This window comes from Zootoca vivipara, chromosome 8 (genome assembly GCF_965207765.1).
Source record: "Zootoca vivipara chromosome 8, rZooViv2.hap1.1, whole genome shotgun sequence".
NCBI lineage: Eukaryota > Metazoa > Chordata > Lepidosauria > Squamata > Lacertidae > Zootoca > Zootoca vivipara.
The window spans coordinates 79,651,073-79,672,502 of NC_142591.1; the positions used below are offsets into that span (position 1 = coordinate 79,651,073).

At 43.4% G+C, this 21,430-nt stretch overlaps 1 protein-coding gene across 2 annotated transcripts in view; it reads left to right on the forward strand.

The window, feature by feature from the left end:
- The window catches only part of KHDRBS3 (KH RNA binding domain containing, signal transduction associated 3), a 113,318-nt gene extending 101,187 nt beyond the window's left edge, over positions 1-12,131 (forward strand). Inside the window, exons 8-11 of one of the 2 annotated variants that reach the window (XR_004693199.3) lie at positions 879-937; positions 6,213-6,362; positions 7,923-7,982; positions 11,896-12,131. Coding sequence is in view for 1 of the 2 variants with exons in the window: in XM_035125026.3 (XP_034980917.1) it covers positions 879-937; positions 6,213-6,304 (151 nt within the window). In the remaining variant the exon portion in view is untranslated. Of the gene's footprint in view, positions 1-878; positions 938-6,212; positions 6,889-7,922; positions 7,983-11,895 lie in introns of those variants that run through there. The other variant, XM_035125026.3, reaches the window with a different exon arrangement.
- The last annotated feature ends 9,299 nt before the right edge of the window (positions 12,132-21,430 follow it).

Below are 21,430 nucleotides of genomic sequence, written 5' to 3' on the forward strand. Positions count from 1 at the left end.
GAACTGCTTTGGACCCATTTCTGGCAGGGGGGGGGAACACCACACAAACATATTTCAGCTGACCTGGCTTCGTGTAAAACATATTGAACCCCTTATGAACATAATAGAGCTATTTTACACTGAGCCACATGATCGCTCCACCCAGCCCAGAACTGTCTGTTCAGCTGGGAAATGGATCTCAAAGGGTAAAATATTCCCAAGCCCTATTCAATGAGACCCGCACTTTGGGCTGGAGATGTAGGGGACGGAACCTGCATACAAGGCAATGGCCCTTATCCCTGAGCGGTGGCCCACGTTTGGGCCAAGGAACATCCCAAACAATTTTTTAAAAATAATTGTGTGGCTAGTAATATATTTCAATAGACCCAGGGCAATGTATATTTTAGCTGCATAAATAATTTCTATACCAGTTTACAATTCTGCAGGGGAAGTGGAGGTTGGGGGCAGGGAGAAGGATCTAAGCAATTATTAAAAAATTGCTGATAGGCAGGGAAGGGAAGATGTCCCAGGGTGGGAGAGGAAAGGAAAGCTCCCAGGTGAGATAAGACTTAAGAGTGTTCTGTTTTTATTTAGATCAGTTCATTTTTAATTGTATTACAAAAAGCGTTAATATAATTTTATGGATTTTTTTAAATCATTCGCCTCTGTGCAGGGATAGCCAACATTGGTCAGTGGTGATGGGAGTTGTAGTCCACCCACATATGGAGGGCACCACATAGGTGACCCCTGCCCGGGTAGCAGGTTCGACATTGGTTTTTGAGTGGGCAGGGGGAACCCAGCTGCAAAAGCACATTCTCACATGCTGTGTTGTGAGCTGTGTTCCTGCTGTATCACAATTCTTTTATTAACAGCTGGATTGTTTTTGTCTTTCCAAACAGTGGTGGCGATTACTATGATTACGCCCATGGTCTGAGTGACGACACATATGATTCTTACAGTGAGTAACTTTAATGTTCTGGGAGACGTTATTTTATGTAAAAAGAGAAGTGGTTCTCAGGCATTTTGAATTTGCCGCCTTGCATGAAAAAACAAAACAAAATCTCCTCTCACATCTGCACACTACAAGACACCGTTTCCACTGAAGCGGCAGATTTCATTATGAATGCCATGGAGGAAGTGGGTAGAGAAACGTTTTTTCTCTGTCTTTCATAATACTAGAACCCATCCCAGGATAGGCCAAAGAAGCCGAACGTTCAGAATCTCAGGCAGCACACCAGTTGCTGGGGAGTGTGAGCGAAAGAGGTCTTTTGCCTTCTTGTCCTGTTACTGCGCTTCTCGTCAACATCTGGCCAGTCAGTGTGAGAACAGAATGCAGGACCAGATAGGCCTTGGTCTGATCCAGCAGGGCATTTTCATGTTCTTGCTGTCTGGAGTTCTCCTGTCTTGCAAATGCTTCTTTCACTTCCCCTTGTTGCCATTTGCCGACAGCCCCCACCCACCCGCCCACCATGGTAGTTTCCCACTGTGGCAAACAGTCTGTCCTGTGCACAACATCGGCTGGAGAAACTTTAGCATAGCCAACAGGTGCCTCCCAATTTACGGTGCTGTGTTTCGTTTCACAAGTAGCGCTGAGCCAAGTCAGGTATCCCCGAAAGTCCCCAACGAAGAGTTTAATGGAGCTCAGCTCATTGGTTTCTCCTTTCATGTAGCTGCTACTATTCACCTCCTTTTGATCTCCCCGGGAGACTGCAAACATGTGCTAATACAAATAATGTTATTAATACCCACACATATATCCATACGCTGTATATAATAATGTTTTTAAAGTAGTACAAGCTTTAAATAAGTGTGGAGGGGAGAGAAGCCCCAAGGACTTTTTTTATCATCAGGGTTTCCCAAACTTGGGTCTCCAGCTCTTTTTTGGACTACAGCTCCCATGATTCTTAGGTAGCAGGACCAGTGGTCAGGGATGATGGGAGTTGTAGTTCGAAAACAGCTGGAGACCCAAGTTTTTGGAAGCACTGTTCTAAATCCTGATAGAGGGCAAAGCGTAAGGAGAGATGAAATTGTGCAAATTCAGTTTCACATATTTACGCTTCATTTTAGTTCATAGAGGAGGACCAAGGGGTTAAGCTAAAGGGTTTATGTAAGAGGAGCCATCTGAGGTGGGGATTAACAAGCAGAGGTAGTAGCCGAATTATCCCCAGTTGTGGAATGAGTTGGCCATGCCCATAGAACAGGTGTGCCATGATGTCTGAGAACCTGCCTTCTAGCTTCTGGGTATACCAGGCTGCTATCTGCGTCTCCTTGGCTCAAGCTGGTGTGTCTGGATGTATGAAAGCGCCTTTGACCTCATTCTTAACTCAGGTTCCTTGCTGAATATTTTTAACGCTTCTCACTTGGCCTGAAGGGTTTCTCTCCCCCCCCCCCCAATGCTTTAGATCTGCTTTTCTGCGCCACTTGAACGAATTCGAGGAGGTAGGTCATTAAACAGAGGTTATTTTTTATAAAAAAAACCAAGGTGCTTTAGGTAGGCAGAAGGAAAAAAGAGGAGCTGGGGTGCTTGTTGATAAAGAATAGTTTCCAGAGCAGAATCCACATGCTACTCGGCGGAGATTAATTAAAAACACACACGCGCCGAAGTGCAGAAGGTGACAGGTTTAATTAAAGAAAGCTGTGTCGGATTAGACACACAAAGCATGTTAAGAGACACCTTTGCTTTGGGGATAAAGTTAAAACCTTTGGCTGGAGATCAGAGGGGCTCAGGATCCGACCTGTCATGAGGCTGAGCACCCCCCCCTCCCGTCTTGCCACAAATACATCCTCGTGACTTGCCTGCTGTCAGAGCAGGTGACTCACAATTTGCCCGCTAATGGATGTTTGCAACACTTTTTCAGGGACAAGTCTGGAAACCGTTCCTGGGGACACCTTTGATGTATGCTTGATGCTTAAAATAAATAAATAAATAACAATATCCCCACCTGAAGCAACCGGGGGCCCCCCGCTTGGGTTTGTTTGTCATAATAAATAGTTCTACCACACAGGCTGCCTGCGTGTCACAGGCTTAAATGTCCGCAAGTCACCTTGAGGGGGAGCAGCCGATTACACGATAGTATCAAAAGGGAAAGACTGCTTTAAGCCTCCTTTTTACCCCCCTTGCAACATGCTAAATTGGTCTCCACGGACTTGCATAGCTTTGATCGTTTTCATGCTTCGGCATTAAAATGAGCTGCCTGGCAGCAGGAGGCCTGGCTTCCGCTCGCCTCGTGATGGCGAAGCGTTTCAGCAAAGGGGCCTGCAATGGGCTTAATGCAAACACACAAAGCAAGAGTTTCTGTCTCTCCTTGCTTCCAAAGTGATACCTAAATACAGTGGAACCTCGGTTTATGAACACCTCGGTTTACGAATGTTCGGTTTGCGAACGCCGCGGACCCATCTGGAACGGATTAATTCACTTTCTATTACTTTCAATGAGAACGTTCGCTTCAGTTTATGAACGCTTCAGTTTATGAACAGATTTCCGGAACCAATTGCACCCATGCTTCGGGTTAAGTACGCTTCAGGTTCAGTACTCCGCGAACCCGTCCGGAACGGATTAATCCACTTTCCATTACTTTCAATGGGAAAGTTCGCTTCAGTTTATGAACGCTTCAGGTTAAGTACTCTGCGGACCGTCTGGAACAGATTAATCCACTTTCCATTACTTTCAATGGGAAAGTTTGCTTCAGTTTATGAACGCTTCAGTTTAAGTACTCTGCGGACCGTCTGGAACAGATTAATCCACTTTCCATTACTTTCAATGGGAAAGTTTGCTTCAGTTTAAGTACTCTGTGGACCGTCTGGAACGGATTAATCCACTTTCCATTACTTTCAATGGGAAAGTTTGCTTCAGTTTAAGTACTCTGCGGACCATCTGGAACAGATTAATCCACTTTCCATTACTTTCAATGGGAAAGTTTGCTTCAGTTTAAGTACTCTGCGGACCGTCTGGAACGGATTAATCCACTTTCCATTACTTTCAATGGGAAAGTTTGCTTCAGTTTATGAACGCTTCCGTTTATGAACAGACTTCCGGAACCAATTGTGTTCATAAGCCGAGGTACCACTGTAAACCAAACGAAACAGGGTGGTCTGGAAGCTCCCATTGGTTCAGAATGGCTGCATTCAGATATTATTATTATTATTATTATTATTATTATTATTATTATTATTATTATTATTATTAGACTCTGCCCATCTAGCTGGGTTGCCCCAGCAACTCTTCCAACACGTATAAAAACATAATAAACATAAAAAGCCTCCCGACGCAGGGCTGCCTTCAGATGTCTTCTAAAAGTTGTATAGCTATTTATCTCCTTGACATCTGATGGGATGGCTTTCCACAGCGTGGGTGCCACTGCCGAGAAGGCCCTCTGCCTGGTTCCCTGTAGCTTCACGTCTCACAGTGAGGGAACCACCAGAAGGGCTATGGGGCTGGATGGTGGGAGTGGAGATGCTCCTTCAGAAACACAGGGCCAAGGCCGTTTAGGGCTTTAAAGGTCAGCACCAACACTTTGAATTGTACTTGGAAACGTACTGGGACCAAACTGCAGAGTATGTCTGAACCCAGAGCTTGTGGTTTGCCTGGAGAGGAACTTTGCATGCATCTTAATGCATAAGGCTAAGCCCAGCCATGCTGCGATTCATTTCCCTTTTTCAATAAGGGGGGAGTGAAGAGAGAAAGCTCAGGCTATGTGCATAGGATGTTTTTGTTTAATTGTAGTGACTGCCTCTTTGTTAATGCAGTCATCGTAGCTGCCAGCTTTGATCTGAGGCTGATAGAATGGATCTTGGTACACTCATTAATCCTCCACCAGTTTTGTTAGTTGCCAGTTCGTCTCCGGGCTCAATTCAAAGTGATGGTTTTGACCTTTAAATAGTCTGGGACCAGAGAATCTCAAGAAACACACACACACACACCAAAAACAACCCGCCTGAAAGCTGCACGCTATCTCTGAGGTTTTTATGTAGCTCCCCAAAAGGTCAAGACAGGAGAAACACTGGAGGTGTGAAGCAGGGTTAGAATCATAGAGTTGGAAGGGTTCCCAAGGGTCATTTAGTCCAACCCCCTGCAGTGGTGAGGGGCGTGTCCTGAAGAGGGTTTGAAGGCCTGGAAGGCTATATTTCAACCGCTAGACCTGAGATCCCATAGCCCTCACCTACTCCTTCACACTGAATGGAACAAGGAATTGCCTTACAAATACAGGTAGGTAGCCGTGTTGGTCTGAGTCGAAGCAAAATAAGAAAATTCCTTCAGTAGCACCTTAAAGACCAACTAAGTTTATATTTTGGTATGAGCTTTCGTGTGCATGCACACTTCTTCAGATACACTAGACTTCTGTTTCTAGTGTATCTGAAGAAGTGTGCATGCACACGAAAGCTCATACCAAAATATAAACTTAGTTGGTCTTTAAGGTGCTACTGAAGGAATTTTTTTTATTTTGCCTTAAAAAAATAGTCTCCCCAGCTGTGCTTTCTGGAAACTGGTATTCAGAAGCCAACTGGCCTCATTCATGGACACAGAGTATAGCCAGGCTAGTAGCCATTGATAGCCTTTTCTTCCATGAGTTTGTCTAATCCTCTTTTAAATCCCTTCCAAGTTGGCGGCCATCACTGCCTCTTGGGGGGGGGGGGTCATCTGTCCCTGAATCTCCCAACCTTTGACTTCATTGGATGCCTAGAAGTTCTAGTGTTATGAGAGAGGAAGGAAAACTTTTCTCTGCCTGCTTCCTCCATGCCATGCATAATTTCGTAAAATTCCATTATTCAGCTTTTCTCAAAACTGCAAAGTCCCCAACACTGCAAACTCTCTCTTTTTGGGGGAGGGGGAGGTACTCCACCCCCTCGGATCATTTGGGTTGCGCTTTTCCAAACCCTTCTCCCACTCTGCAATACCCTTTCTGAGGTGAAGCGACCAGAACTGTACAAAAAGGTCAGGGATGATGGGAATCGTAGTGCAAAAACAGCTGGAGACTCCCAAGTTTGGGAAACCCTAGTCTAGAAGGTTTATGAACAACTTAAAAAGCACAGGTCCCAATACTGATTTTTGGGGGGGTGGGGCTCTACTTTCTGCACCCCTGTTTCAGGAGATCTGTCTGTTTATTCCTCCTCTCTGCCTGCTCCCCTATCTAGAGTTGTGCAACTGAGCGATGCCCCTTTTCCTCCCCCGCCCCCCAAAAGCCACAGATCTATGTAGCAGAAGCCTGAACCATATTTACGCTTGCTTATTTCAGGACAGGAAGAATGGACCAGTTCAAGACACAAGGCACCTCCAGCAAGGACAACAAAAGGAAGCTACAGAGAGCAGCCATATGCCAGATACTGATTACACTATCTGATGTTGTGAAATACCCAATCTCCACCAGTCCTGTATACTGTTCAAAGTAATTTTTTTCTATGAACAATCCCTTTTTATTAAAATCAAAGTGCTTAATCTGAATGGACGGACTGAGCTTAATCTATTTTTTGCTGAATGAAAAGCCTGGACAGGAAGACACGTTGAAACGCGGAACTTTGTTATTTCCAGATTGTATTTGGGCGGGTGGGAAAGGGGGGGGGGGGAAGAGAACCGATAGGTGGTCAAAACAAACAAAAAAAGAGAGAGAGAGAGAAAAAAAAATATAACCTTTGATTAACTAGTGTTAAAAACAGCTAGGTTTATTAAATATGTTAATCCATTATTTTAACCTAAGCGTAACCTTTTATTTTAAAGGTTTTCAACAATTTAGTTCTTCTAGTTTTTATCTTTCAACCATTTTGCTAGTCTTTCTCTTTGCAAACATACGTAAAAAGGGAGGCAGATCACAGATGCAAATAATGTGGTATTTTGTAACTTGAGTCTTGAAATGTTCTGTAGTGTTAAGCAAAGATTACTCTTGCTTGATACTAAATAAACTTTTGAAAGAAAAATCAGTGTGTGTGAGAGTATGCATTATTTATTTAAAAACCTTCATAAATAGTAGTAAACAGGGAGGGAGTGATTTTTAACAACGATCAATATTAAATTGCTCCTACTAAAGCACTGTACAACTATTTGCTTTTTTAATAAAATGGTATAAATCTAAAGGTGCATTTCATTATATTATAGATATACACACGCATATATATATATATTTACACATATATTTATTCACCTATACACAATATAGACTTAAAGGCTTTTAAAGGAGTTATCCAAATGGTATCGATCTACTGGATTGCCACATTTTTTTAAAAAAACAAATTATTGGTTTAAAATAGTTAATGCTTTTTCTGAAACAAAAAATTAAAAACAAAACACCTGTGACTTAGTTTTCATCTTGTTGAGCATTTCTTCACTTAGTGCAACTTCGGAATTTTTGTTTGTTTTCTGAGAATTTTGGTACCTTAATGACCACCTCACTCCGTGCTGGAAGCAATAAACACAAAGCTTTTAAAGACTTTCTGACTTGACTAATTGAGGTCGCTTTCGTCAGAGGCAGAGGATGTGTAACCCTTAAAACGGTCTTCATTTGCAAAGGTAAATAAATCAAATAAGATTTTAATCTCACTTAATTTATCTTAATATAACCAATAAAAGCAGGGAAGGGTACAAATTAGCAAGTTCTATTTTAGATTATAGAAAAGGGAGGCTTTAAGATCACCACCTAAAATTTCATATTAAAAAGCTTAATTTGTTCTAGTCATCTAAAAAGCCTTAGTTCGGTCAGTTTAATTGGAGGAAATTATTCCCTATTAAACAAATGTAAAACCTCATAACTAGTAACTTGTAATCCTAGAATTTATGGACAACTAATGTAACTAAGAACTTAAAACATTACAAATGTGTGTTTTCCCCCCTAAAGCTTTTTCATAATTGTTGGTTTGATGTCTTTTAATATTGATAACTATGAACTGCTACCTATTTTAGATTTTAGAATTCTGGGGTGTTTTAGTTAGTAAAAAGAAATCTTTTCTCTTGTCAGGAAACACTGAATGCCAGGGGAAGCCAAGAAGATGAAAAACATGTTTCTGTTGATGCATTGGTAGGTACCTGTGCTTATTTTTAAACTTGATTAATGGTATGTTGGGGAAAATATCTAAACTAGTAAACAGCATTTCAATCCCTTTTGCATCTTTTTACCCACCCCTTACAATGGAAATTGAATAAGCCTACATACCGAATTCTGTTCCTCGGGGCTCGGGTGAGATACTGGAATTGGTATCCTGTTTTCGGATAACCTGCCAAACTCTCGTTCTTCACCTGAGTCTATGTTTGGGAGGGGACGCCAAACGAAAATACCACATGACATTTTAGAGTTGGTATGCAAATCGTAGTTACAGTGATTGCTCTGCCTCCAAAATTTGTGCAAGTGGGAACTGAATTTGTGAAGTTGTCTGTACAGATGGAGCTGGTTTTTTATTTGTGTTTATACTTGTTTCATGGTTTGTAACTGTTTTTTCTCTTTGATTGTTCCAATCCACCCTGCGGCCTTTGGGGGAAGGGGGGGGGTAAGAAAGCTAACGGAGTGTGCTTCGTTTGATGCCTGGCGTTGGGCAAGTAATGACCTGGGTGAGCCAAAATGGGGTTTCCAAGCACCGCTGGTCCACTGCTCAGCAGTGCCTGCATAGCCCTGTGCAAGGCAGAACCATGAGCTGGTTGTTGGGTCTTGTCCAGGCTCCTGCAAGGCACCCCACAAAATAGCACTCTGCAAAAAAGGTACCTTCCAGCGTGGCCTTCAACAGGTAGGGGAGATAACAGTCTGGATTACTGGCCAGACAAATTTGCCGACCCCTGTTTTCGGCAATCATCTAGCCAAGCACACTTGGTAGAAATGCACTCATCTCATTCCATAAAAATAGGTTGCTGTTAACCAGCTAGCCAGGCCATCTAACTACCTGTTTTCAAATCCTATCTCTGTGTTTGTGCTGTGCTTTAAAAATTTATGCACCAAGGAAAGCTCAGTTCTGTGACATCTATCAATTCTCCTACCTCTCCATTAACGTATGCCGCTTCTTCCTTGGGTATCCAGAGAAGGAACTATTTATTTACAGTGGTACCTCTACTTACGAATTTAATGCGTTCCGAACGCACATTCGTAAGTAAAAAAAAAATGTAAGTCGAATCCCATAGGAATGCATTGGGAGAAAAAAATTGTAAGTTGAAGCAACCCTATCTAAAAATTCCTGAGTAGAAAAAATCCTATCTAAACCGCATCCAAGATGGCGGACGGAGCTCCATTCGTAAGTAGAAACATTCGTAAGTCGAGTCATTCGTAAGTAGAGGTACCACTGTATTTATTTCCCGCCCTCCATCCTAGAGTTGGGTTACAACCTTAAAGCGTGCTGTTAAAAGAACAGTTCAAAACAAAAAGAATAATAAAATGGGTCCCGACTTCAGGTGTCGAAAGCCAGGGTAAATATGTCTTCCTGACAGTAAGAGCTGTTCGGCAGTGGAATTTGCTACCAAGGAGTGTGGTGGAGTCTCCTTCTTTGGAGGTCTTTAAGCAGAGGCTTGACAGGCATATGTCAAGAATGCTTTGATGGTGTTTCCTGCTTGGCAGGGGGTTGGACTGGATGGCCCTTGTGGTCTCTTCCAACTCTATGATTCTATGTGCATCATCAGAATTTCGCTGGAAGCTGTAGGTGAAAGGTAGCGTTACCATCGACACTTTGGGAGAGACACCTGCAGTGCTAACCATTGGCTAGTGCATTTTGAACTGGCAGCAGTTGGCACAGCCAATATATGTGCCAAATATATTTGCCAAACACCCTGGATTGGTGTTAGTCTAATAGTCAAAGCAGACTAATCCCCAGGGAGCATGGCTGCGTGGAAACATCCTAAGAAGCTGAGTCGGAAGAGCACAAGACTCTTGATCTCAGAGTTCTGGGATCGAGCCCCACGTTGGGCAAAATATTCCGTCATTGCAGGGGTTTGGGCTGGATGATCTTTGTGGTCCCTTCCAAATCTACAGTTCTCTTATTCTAAGCCAAGGTTCAGATCTCACTTGGGAGAATCTTGTGGGTCTTTTGAATAAGAATGGATTCAGCCATGCATGCCTACTTTGCTCACTGCATTGCAGTAGAACATGTGAACGGTCTGTTCGAGAATCATAGAATTGTAGAATGTAGTCCAGCCCCTGCAATGCAAGAATCTCAGCTAGATCATACATGACAGGTGGCTATCCATCCTCTGCTTAAAAACCTCTAGGAAGGGAGAGTCCTCCTCTTTGGGGCGTCTGTTCCACTGTCGAACAGCTCTTACTGTCAGAAAGTTCTTCCTGATGTTTAGTCAGAATCTCCTTTCTTGTAACTTGAAGCCATTGGTCTCCGGAGCCTCTGGAACAGGGGACAAGAAGTTTGCTCCATCCTCCTTGTGACAGCCCTATATAGATATTTAAAGAAGAAGCAAAAGGATAAGAAAACTTGGCATTTGGTGTTTTATCTGGGATGGCTGTTTGCACATGAAAGCCATCACTTGAGGTTGAATGCATAAAATAATGCAAGCATGTGATAAGTGCTGGCAATCACTTGAACCAGACATTGCTCCCCAACCTAAGAAAAGTTTTTTTAGTCTTGCAGGGTTTGATCTGTTTCTGAATTCTTAAGTGTGTGGAAGAGTTACATATAAGCAGACTTTAAATATAAGCAAACTCTCTTGTGGGAAAATGTCTAGCATTAAAGAAAGAATGTTTCTTTTCCTTCTTCCTTGAAAAAAGATTTTTTGTGTGTATTTGTACACCCCAAACAAGATCTTACAGCATCACTTGTCATGGAAACAGTCAGAAGATCAGACTCGATGTTCAGCAAATCTCCATTTCCTCAAAACAGGAATATAGCAACTCTTCTAGACTTAAGAGTTTGAAAGGAGCATGTGAAAACAATTATTCTGTTTTGGCACAACAGAAAGCCAATCCAGGTCTAAGTTTAATGCTCCAGGACTTTGTCCAGTCAACACATAATTGCAAGAACACAATAATTGCCTTGCCCACCCAGATTCAAGTCCAGCATCCTATTTTCTAGTACTGATAAACCTCTAGAAGAGCTATGGGCTTTTCTGTGGCGCTCCAGATGTTGCTAATCTCCCATCATCCATTGGGACTTGGGGCTGATGGGAGCTGGAGTTTAGCAACACCTGGAGATGCTCAGGCTTTTATCCATCCAGTTACAGGTTCCCAATCAGGGCCTGATCATTGCAGTCTTTCCCCCAAAGCCTGGCTTGGATGGGATTGGTAAACCTGTACCGGGGCTGCACCGCTTCCCACAACCTCAGTAAGAACTGGGTCTTTAATTCCCTGGTGTCTGTGTCTCAAAGACATTAACACTGCTTCTGGAACATTAAGATTTGCATTTCCCAAAAGCACTCTGACACTTTCTGTACACAGAGCAGAACGATGTCTCGCTGCAAGTAGAAAACTTGTACATCTCAAACCCTGCTGAGCTTTCTTCCTGAGCTGCTAGGCCTTTGTTTTTCTTATGTGTCCAGGGAATTAGTTTACACGAGGTGGCAAGGAGAAATGTCTCCTCTGCTGCTTCATCCTGTTGCATATCCAGGTCAGGCCTGAGCTGATGGCTGTCAAAACACCCCTCATAGCATTTGTAGGTTTTGCATTTGCTGATTTATGGCACAGCTGAATGTGCGACAGCTGGAGCAAAGATAGGCCTGTCTGTGGGATATCGCTGCTAGTCTTCATCTCCCAAGCGGGGTGTGAAAAGGGTGTGTTGTTCTTCTCGGAATTTATCTTTAGCCTGCCCTTTTGCGGTTGGTCATCTCTGCTTAAAAGGACACCCACTCAGTTGTTTTGTTCTCGGATATAAAAGGTTTCCCCGCATAAATCAGTAACATTTCTAATTGGTGCTTTCCGCCACCTGCAACGTGATCGTCCCCAGAGCGTCACCAATAATTATTGGTTCCAAGAATATATACATATGTGTGTCTTTTGTTCTGCTGTTTTCCAGGGACTTTGCACGCTCTTACGGACAGATTTGAAACACCCCCCTCACCGACGTGCCTCGGAAACAATAGCCAGCAGCTCTTTGAAACTCCACTTTGACTTCCTTTTTATGCTACCTGCTGTACCCTAGACTTGACAAGATGTATAGTTTTTCAGACCTCAGTTTTAACTCTATAATAATGTTTATTCATTTACCGCTGTAACTTTGTGAAGACATTAATAAAAGATTTTTCCGTTTCATTGTCCTGCGCAAAGAAATATTGATTCTTTATCAGACTCTTGTAAGTTCTTGCACAGTGAGAGTTAAGCTTGAGGGAGTCTCTTTCAAACTAGCCCATTGCTAAAAAGGGCTTATCACCTGTGTGTGTGTGTTCACGCAGCAGCTGCTGCTAAGACAAGTAAACCAAAGAGTGTTACAGAAACACTTATCTAAATGTAAACATACATGCCCAGAGCACAAGGGAGAAGGATTTTTGGAATGGGAGGGGGAGCAGTCAGGTGACCTAAAATTCTTCTGATTTCCGCATTATGCATGCAAAATGTGCTTGACATATAAGTGCATGCTGTCCCCCGCAAAACGTACACATGACAGTTCCTAACTCAAGTGGAGGAGTTTGCGAGAAGTCTCTGCCACGCTACTTGTACCTACGGGACCACCTCTCCTGGTATGCCCCGCGGAGGACCTTAAGGTCCACAAACAACAATACTCTGGAGATCCCGAGCCATAAGGTGGCTAGATTGGCCTCTACTAGAGCCAGGGCCTTTTCAGTATTGGCCCCAACTTGGTGGAACACTCTTTCAGGGCCCTGCGGGATTTGTCATCTTTCCGCAGGGCCTGCAAGACAGAGCTGTTCCGCCTGGCCTTTGCGTTGGATTCAGTCTGACCCCTGTGTTTTCCTCCCTCATGGCTTGGATTTGTGGACTACTTAAAATGAGGCTGCATTTTAAATTTTAATACTGTATTTTAATCTGTATTTTAATTAATTGCTTTTTATGTTTTATTGTAATTTTATTGGTGTGAGCCGCCCTGAGCCCGGTTTTGACTGGGGAGGGCGGGATATAAATAAAAATTATTATTATTATTATTATTATTATTATTATTATTATTATTATTATTTACAGGTAGGTAGCCGTGTTGGTCTGACGTAGTCAAAAAAAATAAAAATCCTTCCAGTAGCACCTTAGAGACCAACTAAGTTTGTCATAGGTATGAGCTTTCGTGTGCATGCACACTTCTTCAGATACACTGAAACAGAAGTCACCAGACCCTTATGTATGGTCAGAGGGTGGGGAGGGGTATTACTCAGAAGAGTGGTGGGAATGGGTGATTGGCTGATAGGAGTGGTAAACCTGTTGATGACTGTTAACGACTGTTAATGACTGCAATTGGTCTTGCAGGAAAAAGCAAGGAGTGCCACACTAAGCCTGCATTACTGCAATTCACGCGCATAGGCTTTCTTCCTGCTCTCCCATTGAGCAGCAGACCTCACTCACGCCGTATCGTGCATTACTCTTCCTGCAAGCTCTGTCATCTCCCTTAGCCAAACTCCTCCGCCAACCATCTTCCTTCTCGTTCCAAGCTCACTCCACATCAGCAAAGTTGCCTAGTTTCACTGTGGCTCCTCCACTGCCCATTCCGCTTTTAATTCTCTGAATCCAGTTCCGATATTTCTCTTTCCCATGATGCAGACCTTCTCGGCATGCCCTTTGCTATCTTTGGCACGGCAGACAACAGATCAGCGTTAGTTTCTTAAATCTAAAAAGCTGAAGCGTGTATTGCAACTGCTACACAACATACTACTCATAGTTGGGCTCCAGGGGTACAGAGTAGTCTGCAACACTCCACCTTCCTGCATCAGATTCTTGAGCGATCTACCCTTTTTACTTTTGGGTCAGCCACACCGCCACCCTTCTGCCCTCCATGTTGTAAAGGGGGGGGGTGGACACACGCAATCCACTTGGTTGTGCTAAGCTACTTCAGGGCAGCCGGAACGAAAGCACAGTGGCATAGCAGAGAGTGATAACACCGTTAGTCCAGTGGGTGCAAGCAATCTTGAGGATTTTCAAGCCCTCAGGAACAGGTTTCTGGAGAAGATGCTGCAGCAGGAAGAAGAAAGTATGGGAACTGGCTGTGCCTCTTGCTGATTTTAGCATCTCATTCATCGTAGGGGTGATATTTCCAGAGTGTCAGAATCGTGTCTCCAGGTGTAGCTTTACATTGGTGTAAGCTAGGCCTAAGTGTGCTTAACTTGAATTGGCTGCACATTATTTGCCCTTAGCTCAACCTTCACTTTTTTGAATGACCTCTCCAGCATTTGAATTTTAAATTGTAAGCTCTTTGGGGCAGATACATTTTCCCCCTGTTGCTCTAAATAGCATGCACCTTGATGGTACAATTTAAATAATAATTACTAGGCCTGTAACATTTAATTGATTTCTTTTAAAGGGGCGGGGATGACCTAACAGGTTCCTCGATTACTCAGGGTGCAAAGTGCATGTTTTTTTTATTCCAACCAGTTATTAAAAGAGTCCTTTACTCTTTTCTCACATAGAAGGGGGAACACACCTCCTAATGTGTCGGCTGCAACACACACATGCATCACCCAGACGCGAAAAATAATTAGAATGATTATTTTAATCATGCAAATGTATGCAATTGGGTGACGGCCCTAATGATTGCGACCTCCTAGCGGCTCACAAATCTCAAGTTTTAAGAACCACTTTAGATGTTAGTCTGTGGTTAGTGCTGAAAAGTCTTTCTTCATACAGGGAATCCATGTAACAGGGCATGTTTTAGCAGCGCAGTCAATGGGACTCAAAAGTAAGTCCCATTGACATACACAGGATTGGAGCCCCGCATCTCCTGTGTGAACCATTCTAAGGTCATAGACCGGGCAGGCGGAAGCTGTGGTTTTCCAGGTCTTGTTGGGAAGCCAATTTCCATCAGTCCAAACTGCATGTCCTATGATCAAGGGTGATAAAAGTTGGAGACAGCAGCAACAGCCACAGGTTCCCTGGCCTCATCATACAACCTTAGTACACCTGTACCAATAGAGCTTTGACCCTTGGAGCATTGGTGGTTGAGCGTTCAACATGTTTAGACCACAACTCAACCTACGTCAGTAGCTTTTATTAAACGACGTGGGAAGCAACGCATAAGCCAGCCCTAATCCTCTGAAGGATATAAATTGCTTCAATATACGCAAAGCAGTTCCAGGCTGTACAAAAATAATTGTATTCATGGCAGCCATGCACACGTGTGAAGTGTGGACAGACAAACATCCTTAGCACATCCAAGTGGGAGCCAATAAACATGAGTGTTTAAGCCTGAATGCCTTCATTTACAGTTTGCTGTTGGTCCCCTGCAGTTTCCCAAAAGCAATCACAATTGCTGTGTGCACCACCTTTGAATGCAACAAGCAATTAGGTGGGCAAGAATGGCTGGGATGCGTTTTCTCTGACACCCGTAAAAAATGCACATGCTCTTTTTTTCATTTGTGCAATGTTTGGGGAAAAGGTTACAGCAGGCCTGCAACTTATTGGAAGGCTATTAACCAGGGTAGTTTTTTTTAAAAAAAGCCTACGTGTTCAGTGACTGTGTACCAGACCACAAAATATGTACACCTTTGGTTTTTCTAGAATGGCAATTGGGAGAAGGCAAGGCTCAGGAGTAAACTCTACTAAGACAGTTGGATGGCACCTTGCACATTTTCTTCCAGCAACTCTTGCAGCCAGGCTGGTGCAAAATGTACTGCTCTGCTTCCCTTTGGACATCAGCAAGGCAAAGAGGGGGGTCTTGTCATCTGGGCACCCCAGGACCTCCACATGCATTGCCCCGGCTTGTGCCCCAGAGAAGGTCTCTTCGGTGCTGCAAATGCAGCCTTTTATATTTTTATTGGTGGGCAAGCTGGAAAGATTTGTGCTGCTCCTTCTCCACAGTTCAGCAAGGCATGCCTAGCAGTTTGTTCTCTGCTATCCACCCCAAAGTAGAAAATGCAAAGTAAGAAAAGACCCCTGGGGAGAACAGATCGGAAATAGGTTTTTCCTTTAAAGCACTGTTAAGGAATTTGTTACCGTAAGTTGAAATAACTTGTGTCTGCAAGCACGGCCCTATAGAGATCTATGGAGGCACTGTGTTCAGAAATAAGTCCGGCTGTCTCTTATTATCATCACTGGATTCGTAATACTCTGGAATAAAGAAGTTCTTAAAAGGCAGCTTGTCAAGCCTGAGGATCCTGTCCTCAGCTGTGCCTCCCAAGTGCCTGCAGTAAGGCTAGTTAAGGAACTCAAACCATTTTTTCCTTCAGGCAAATGCTTCTAATCTGGATTGTAGAACCCTTGCTTCCTAAAGCCATTACTGTAGTCCCTGATGGTGCAGTCTGATGTAAAAAAAGACGGGGAGTTTTCTTTGGGTCCAGTGTAGATTGACCTGAAAAAGTTGCTCTGGTTGTAACTAGAGATGGATGGATCTTTTTATTTCAGTTTCTCACGCTTCCTTATTTTTCAAGTCATAGAATGGTAGAGTTCGTTTGTCACACTTCGGCATCAATTTGCAATTCATATTTTTTTTAAAGAAAGTCATCATGAAACCCCATCAGCATTTTAGTGCATGTTTCTCAACATACTCATTTTTAATGCAGTTTTGCCTATTATATACGTATTTTTGAAAGCCATTTTCCCTAATATAACGCATGTTTACTGTTGTTTTCACTAGTGCATGCATTTTAATCCTCTGTTAATGCTCCATTTTTATTTTTTAATGCACTTTTTATTTTTTTAAAAATTACATTGAAAAAAGTGTTACTTTTGAAGTATCACTGTGTATATTTTCAGAAAGAATGAATTAGGCAGGATCACATTAAAATGCATACTGAACCAAATTTCTAATCCATCCCATAGTAACTGCATTCAGCAGCAACATTTTTCTCAATGTATCTATACAAATGAAGCTATACAAATGAAGGCAGAGGGCCTTCTTGGTAGTGGCACCCACCCTGTGGAACACCCTCCCACCAGATGTCAAAGAGAACAACAACTACCAGACTTTTAGAAGACATCTCAAGGCAGCCCTGTTTAGGGAAGCTTTTGATGTTTGATGGATTACTGTATTTTAATATTTTGTTGGAAGCCGCCCAGAGTGGCTGGGGAAGCCCAGCTAGATGGGCGGGGTATATTATTATTATTATTATTATTATTATTATTATTATTATTATTATTATTAGCCAAGTTTCAGCAATCTGCCCAAGTCTGTAGGAGCTCCCATCCTATGGAATTTGAATGTGAGGCTTTTCATAAATTTGACACATGGTTAATGTCTGGTAAAGCATACAATGAGTTGAGAGGAAGGGTACTATGTGTTGGAAAACCATAGTATAGGGACACAACACTGGGACAGCTCAGTTGGTAGAGCATCAGACTCTGAATCTCTGGGCCGTGGGTTTGAGTCCCATGTTGCAGAAAAGATTCCTGAATTTCAAGGGGTTGAACTAGAGGTAAAAGTAAAGGACCCCTGGACAGTTAAATCCAGTCAAAGGCGACTATGCAGTTGCGGCACTCATCTCGCTTTCAGGTCAAGTGAGCCGGCGTTTGTCCACAGACAGCTTTCCGGGTCATGTGGCCAGCATGACTAAACATCTTCTGGTGCATCAGAACACTGTGGCGGAAACCAGAGCACACGGAAACGGCGTTTACCTTCCCTCCTCAGCGGTACCTATTTATCTACTTGCACTGTGGTGCTTTCAAACTGCTAGGTTGGCAGAAGCTGGGACAGAGCAACGGGAGCTCACCACTGTAGAGTGGATTCGAACCTTCTGATCAGCAAGCCCAAGAGGCCCAGTAGTTTAGACCACAGCGCCACCCGCATCCCTAGAACTAGATGACCCTTATGGTCGCTTTCAACTCTACGATTCGATGACTCTGTGACTCACAGACAAGAAGGAGGGAAGATGCTACAGAGCAGGTTACAAAGCAACCTCCATTCTTATCCCTCTCCCACTTTAGCCTTGGAGCCGTTTGCAGATTGCCCAGATGTATTTCTATTGCCTTAAGGGATAGACTCCCTTGGAGAAGGGCTGTAGCTCAGACTTGCACGCAGGTGGTCTTGGGTTCAATCCCTGGTGTCTCCAATTAGGACTAGGAAAAAACGTCTGGTCTGAGATCCTGGAGAGCCACTGTCAATCAGTGTAGACAATATTGAGCTGGATGGACCAATGGCCCTACCTGGTATAAGGCAACTTATTACGGACTTCCCTAGGTTTCTTCTATTCAACTTTCAACGTGGATTGTTCTGCGTAGCCTGGCCTCTCCCACTGCCTAGAATCCCAGTCATATCTACTCAGAAGAGCCCATAGCTCAGTGGCACACCATCTGCTCTGCATGCCAAAGGTCCCCGGTTCAAGCCCTGCCATCTCCCAAGGATCGCTGGGAATGTCCCCTTTCTGAAACCCTGGAAAGCTCCTTCCGATCAATGTGGACAATCATAGAATCATAGAGTTGGAAGAGACCACAAGGGTCATCCAGTCCAACCCCCTGCCAAGCAGGAAACACCATCAAAGCATTCTTGACATATGCCTGTCAAGCCTCTGCTTAAAGACCTCCAAAGAAGGAGACTCCACCACACTCCTTGGGAGCAAATTCCACTGCCGAACAGCTCTTACTGTCAGGAAGTTCTTCCTAATGTTTAGGTGGAACCTTCTTCCTGAACTTAGAACCTCCAATAGTCTGACAGTATAAGGCTGCTTTCTATGCTCCACCCTTGTTTGTTTAAAAGAGTGTGCCACCACTGAAAACTGCAGGATGAATTTCACGGTTTTGTACCAGGCTCTGTGTGCAATTCCATAAAGCGTTTCCCATACTGAACAACTAAGTCTTAAGTACAGAATGAATGAATAGGCCTTTGAATTAAATTAAAACTTAACCAAAAAAAATCACTTAATCTTCCAAGTGTTTTAATGATGAGGCATCTGGGTTCCGGCTTGTTTTGAGGCAGATTTATCAAAGCCAATTATAGTTCTTTTTAGAACTTACAAAGGAACACTGGAGATCAGGCTCAAATTAAAAAGAAGTGTATCTTTGTTGTTTCCCCCCCAAATCCCTTTCAAAACTGTTCCTTGCTTTCATGTTTTCAAAGGTTGCCATTCACTCATGCCCACAATCTCAAAGTATTTAACCAGCGGAGGGGAAGGCATTTGCAAAAATCACAGGTTAGTTGCTCCTTACTTGGCCTGTCACACATGTAGATGAGTCAAAAGATAAAACTTGCTTGCTTTCCCAAGCAATGGTATTACTTATTGTTAAAAGTCCCACAAATATCCTGAGGTTTGTATTGATTCCCTGGTTTTCTGAAAAGCAGACTTGGAGACTTTTGGAGCGAGTTTGTTTACTTTATTTATTTCCAATATTTATTGGTTGCTTTTGATTATCAATGATCACACAAGGCAGATTCCAGGGCAATCAATAAAGCAATGCATCAGTCAAATAATATGGTGTTTAAAACAATAAAAGCTAAAGTTAACAATATAAAACAGGCCTAACAGAACTTACGTAGAATGCCTTTTAAAACAGAAAGACCTTCATTGGGTACCTGAAATTCAGTGGGGAAGGAGTGTCTGTCTGATCTCAACTGGGGAGTCCCACAAAACTGGGCCCACAGTGCAAATAATTTGGAGAAAAGGCAAGTAAGAGGGGACATGATAGAAGTTTCTAAAAATCATGCAAGGCATGGAGAAAGTGGAGAGGGGAAAGTTTTCCTCCCTCTTTCACAACCTCCAACGAAGCTGAACGTTGGAAGATTTGTGACAGATAAAAAGAATGTACTTCTTCAAGTAGTGAAGCCATGCTGTGAAACTCACGGGAGGCAGCGGTGGCTACCAACTTGGATGGCTTTAAAAGAGGGTTAGACAAATTCATGGAGGAGATGGCTCCCCACAATGGCTATGCTCTGCCCTCCACATCTGGAGGCAGCAATGCTTCTGAAAAGCAGTTGCTGGAAGCCACAGGAGGGGAGAGGGCTCTTGTGCTCCTGCTCTGCTTGCTGGTTTTCCATAGGCATCTGGTTGGCCACAGGATGCTGGAATAGATGGTTCATTGGCCTGGTCAAACAGGGTATTCTTATGAATGCACATGGAGGACTACCAGCAAAGACTTCCTTGAAGATCTCAGTGGTTTGGCAGGAGGTCCTTGAACTTGTTGTCTTTGTCCATGGAGTTTTCTTGGCAGGGATACTGGAGTGGCTTGCCAGTTCCTTCTCCAGGTGGATCACCTTTAGTCAAAACTCTCCACTATGACCTGTCCATCTTGGGTGGCCCTGCATGGTATAGCTCATAGCTTCTCTGAGTTATTCAAGCCCCTTCGCCATGACAAGGCATTGATCCACGAAGGGGCAGTGCAAGACAGGAGTGCCTGGCGTGCTATGGTCCATGGGGTCACGAAGATTCGGACATGACTAAACGACTAAACAACAACCTTGAACTTGGCCCAGTAACATGTGGCCAGCCTGTGCAAGCTTTTAAGCCCTTTTTAGATACCACAGGTGATGTGTCCTGCACTACAAAGGGCAAACCTGTATCTGAAGGGCTGGAGGTGACTCTACCATGTGCCCCTTCCTGGATGTATTGATCCGTTCTCATTAAACATACTTTGTCTTTGTCCAAGACAAATGGGAAACCAGAGACTTTTATTTTTATTTTATTTTTCAAAAAGGGAAATCCATCACTTCCTTGCTTTGCGTTCTTTCTAAAAGCAAACAGATTTAAAGTCGGAAGATGGAAAAACCACAAGTGGTACTGAAGCAAATGAGATGTATGGAGTCTCTATGTCCCGTTGGCAACAAAATGGAGTCCTATTTAATGGGACCCCTGAGATTGAATTAATGGAGGTAGTCAGATTAGACATTCTGTCCACAAAACTACTTCCATGTTGAGGTTATTTATAAGAAACCAGCACAACCGTGAGCTCATTAGCTTTCTGTTTTCTTCCTCAGTTTTACTCTTAATACAAAGCACTCAAAAGCGACAAGCTTATTCCAAAGCGACTGGAGATGGAAAAACCCAAAGGAGCTGAATTTGCAGGGAGGAAATTTCCCTTTCAGCCGAGCTCCTTTGCCCAATGTCAAACCTCGTCTCTTCATACGTGTGGAAGGATAATCTCCTTTGACTCGCCCTCATTGTTCGGCTCTTTAGAAGCCACTCCAAGAAACAGATTTAAAAAGCAATTGGAAACAACAGTCTCCTGACGTTACAACTTCATGATTTTAACGTAAACAGCAGTTTTCCAGATTGGCAGGGCCACCTGACCTGTGTTTAAGTGCAGGTTAATGAAGAAGAGGAGCTGAGTACGGCAAAGGTTTAGCCATCCGTGCTCTGATGCTGGAAAACTAGCAGGTAGGTAAAGGTAAAGGACCCCTGGACGGTTAAGTCCAGTCAAAGGCGACTGGCGTTGCGGTGCTCATCTCCACTTTCAGGCAGAGGGAGCTGGCATTTGTCCACAGAAAGCTTTCCGGGTCATGTGGCCAGCATGACTGAACCGCTTCTGGTGCAATG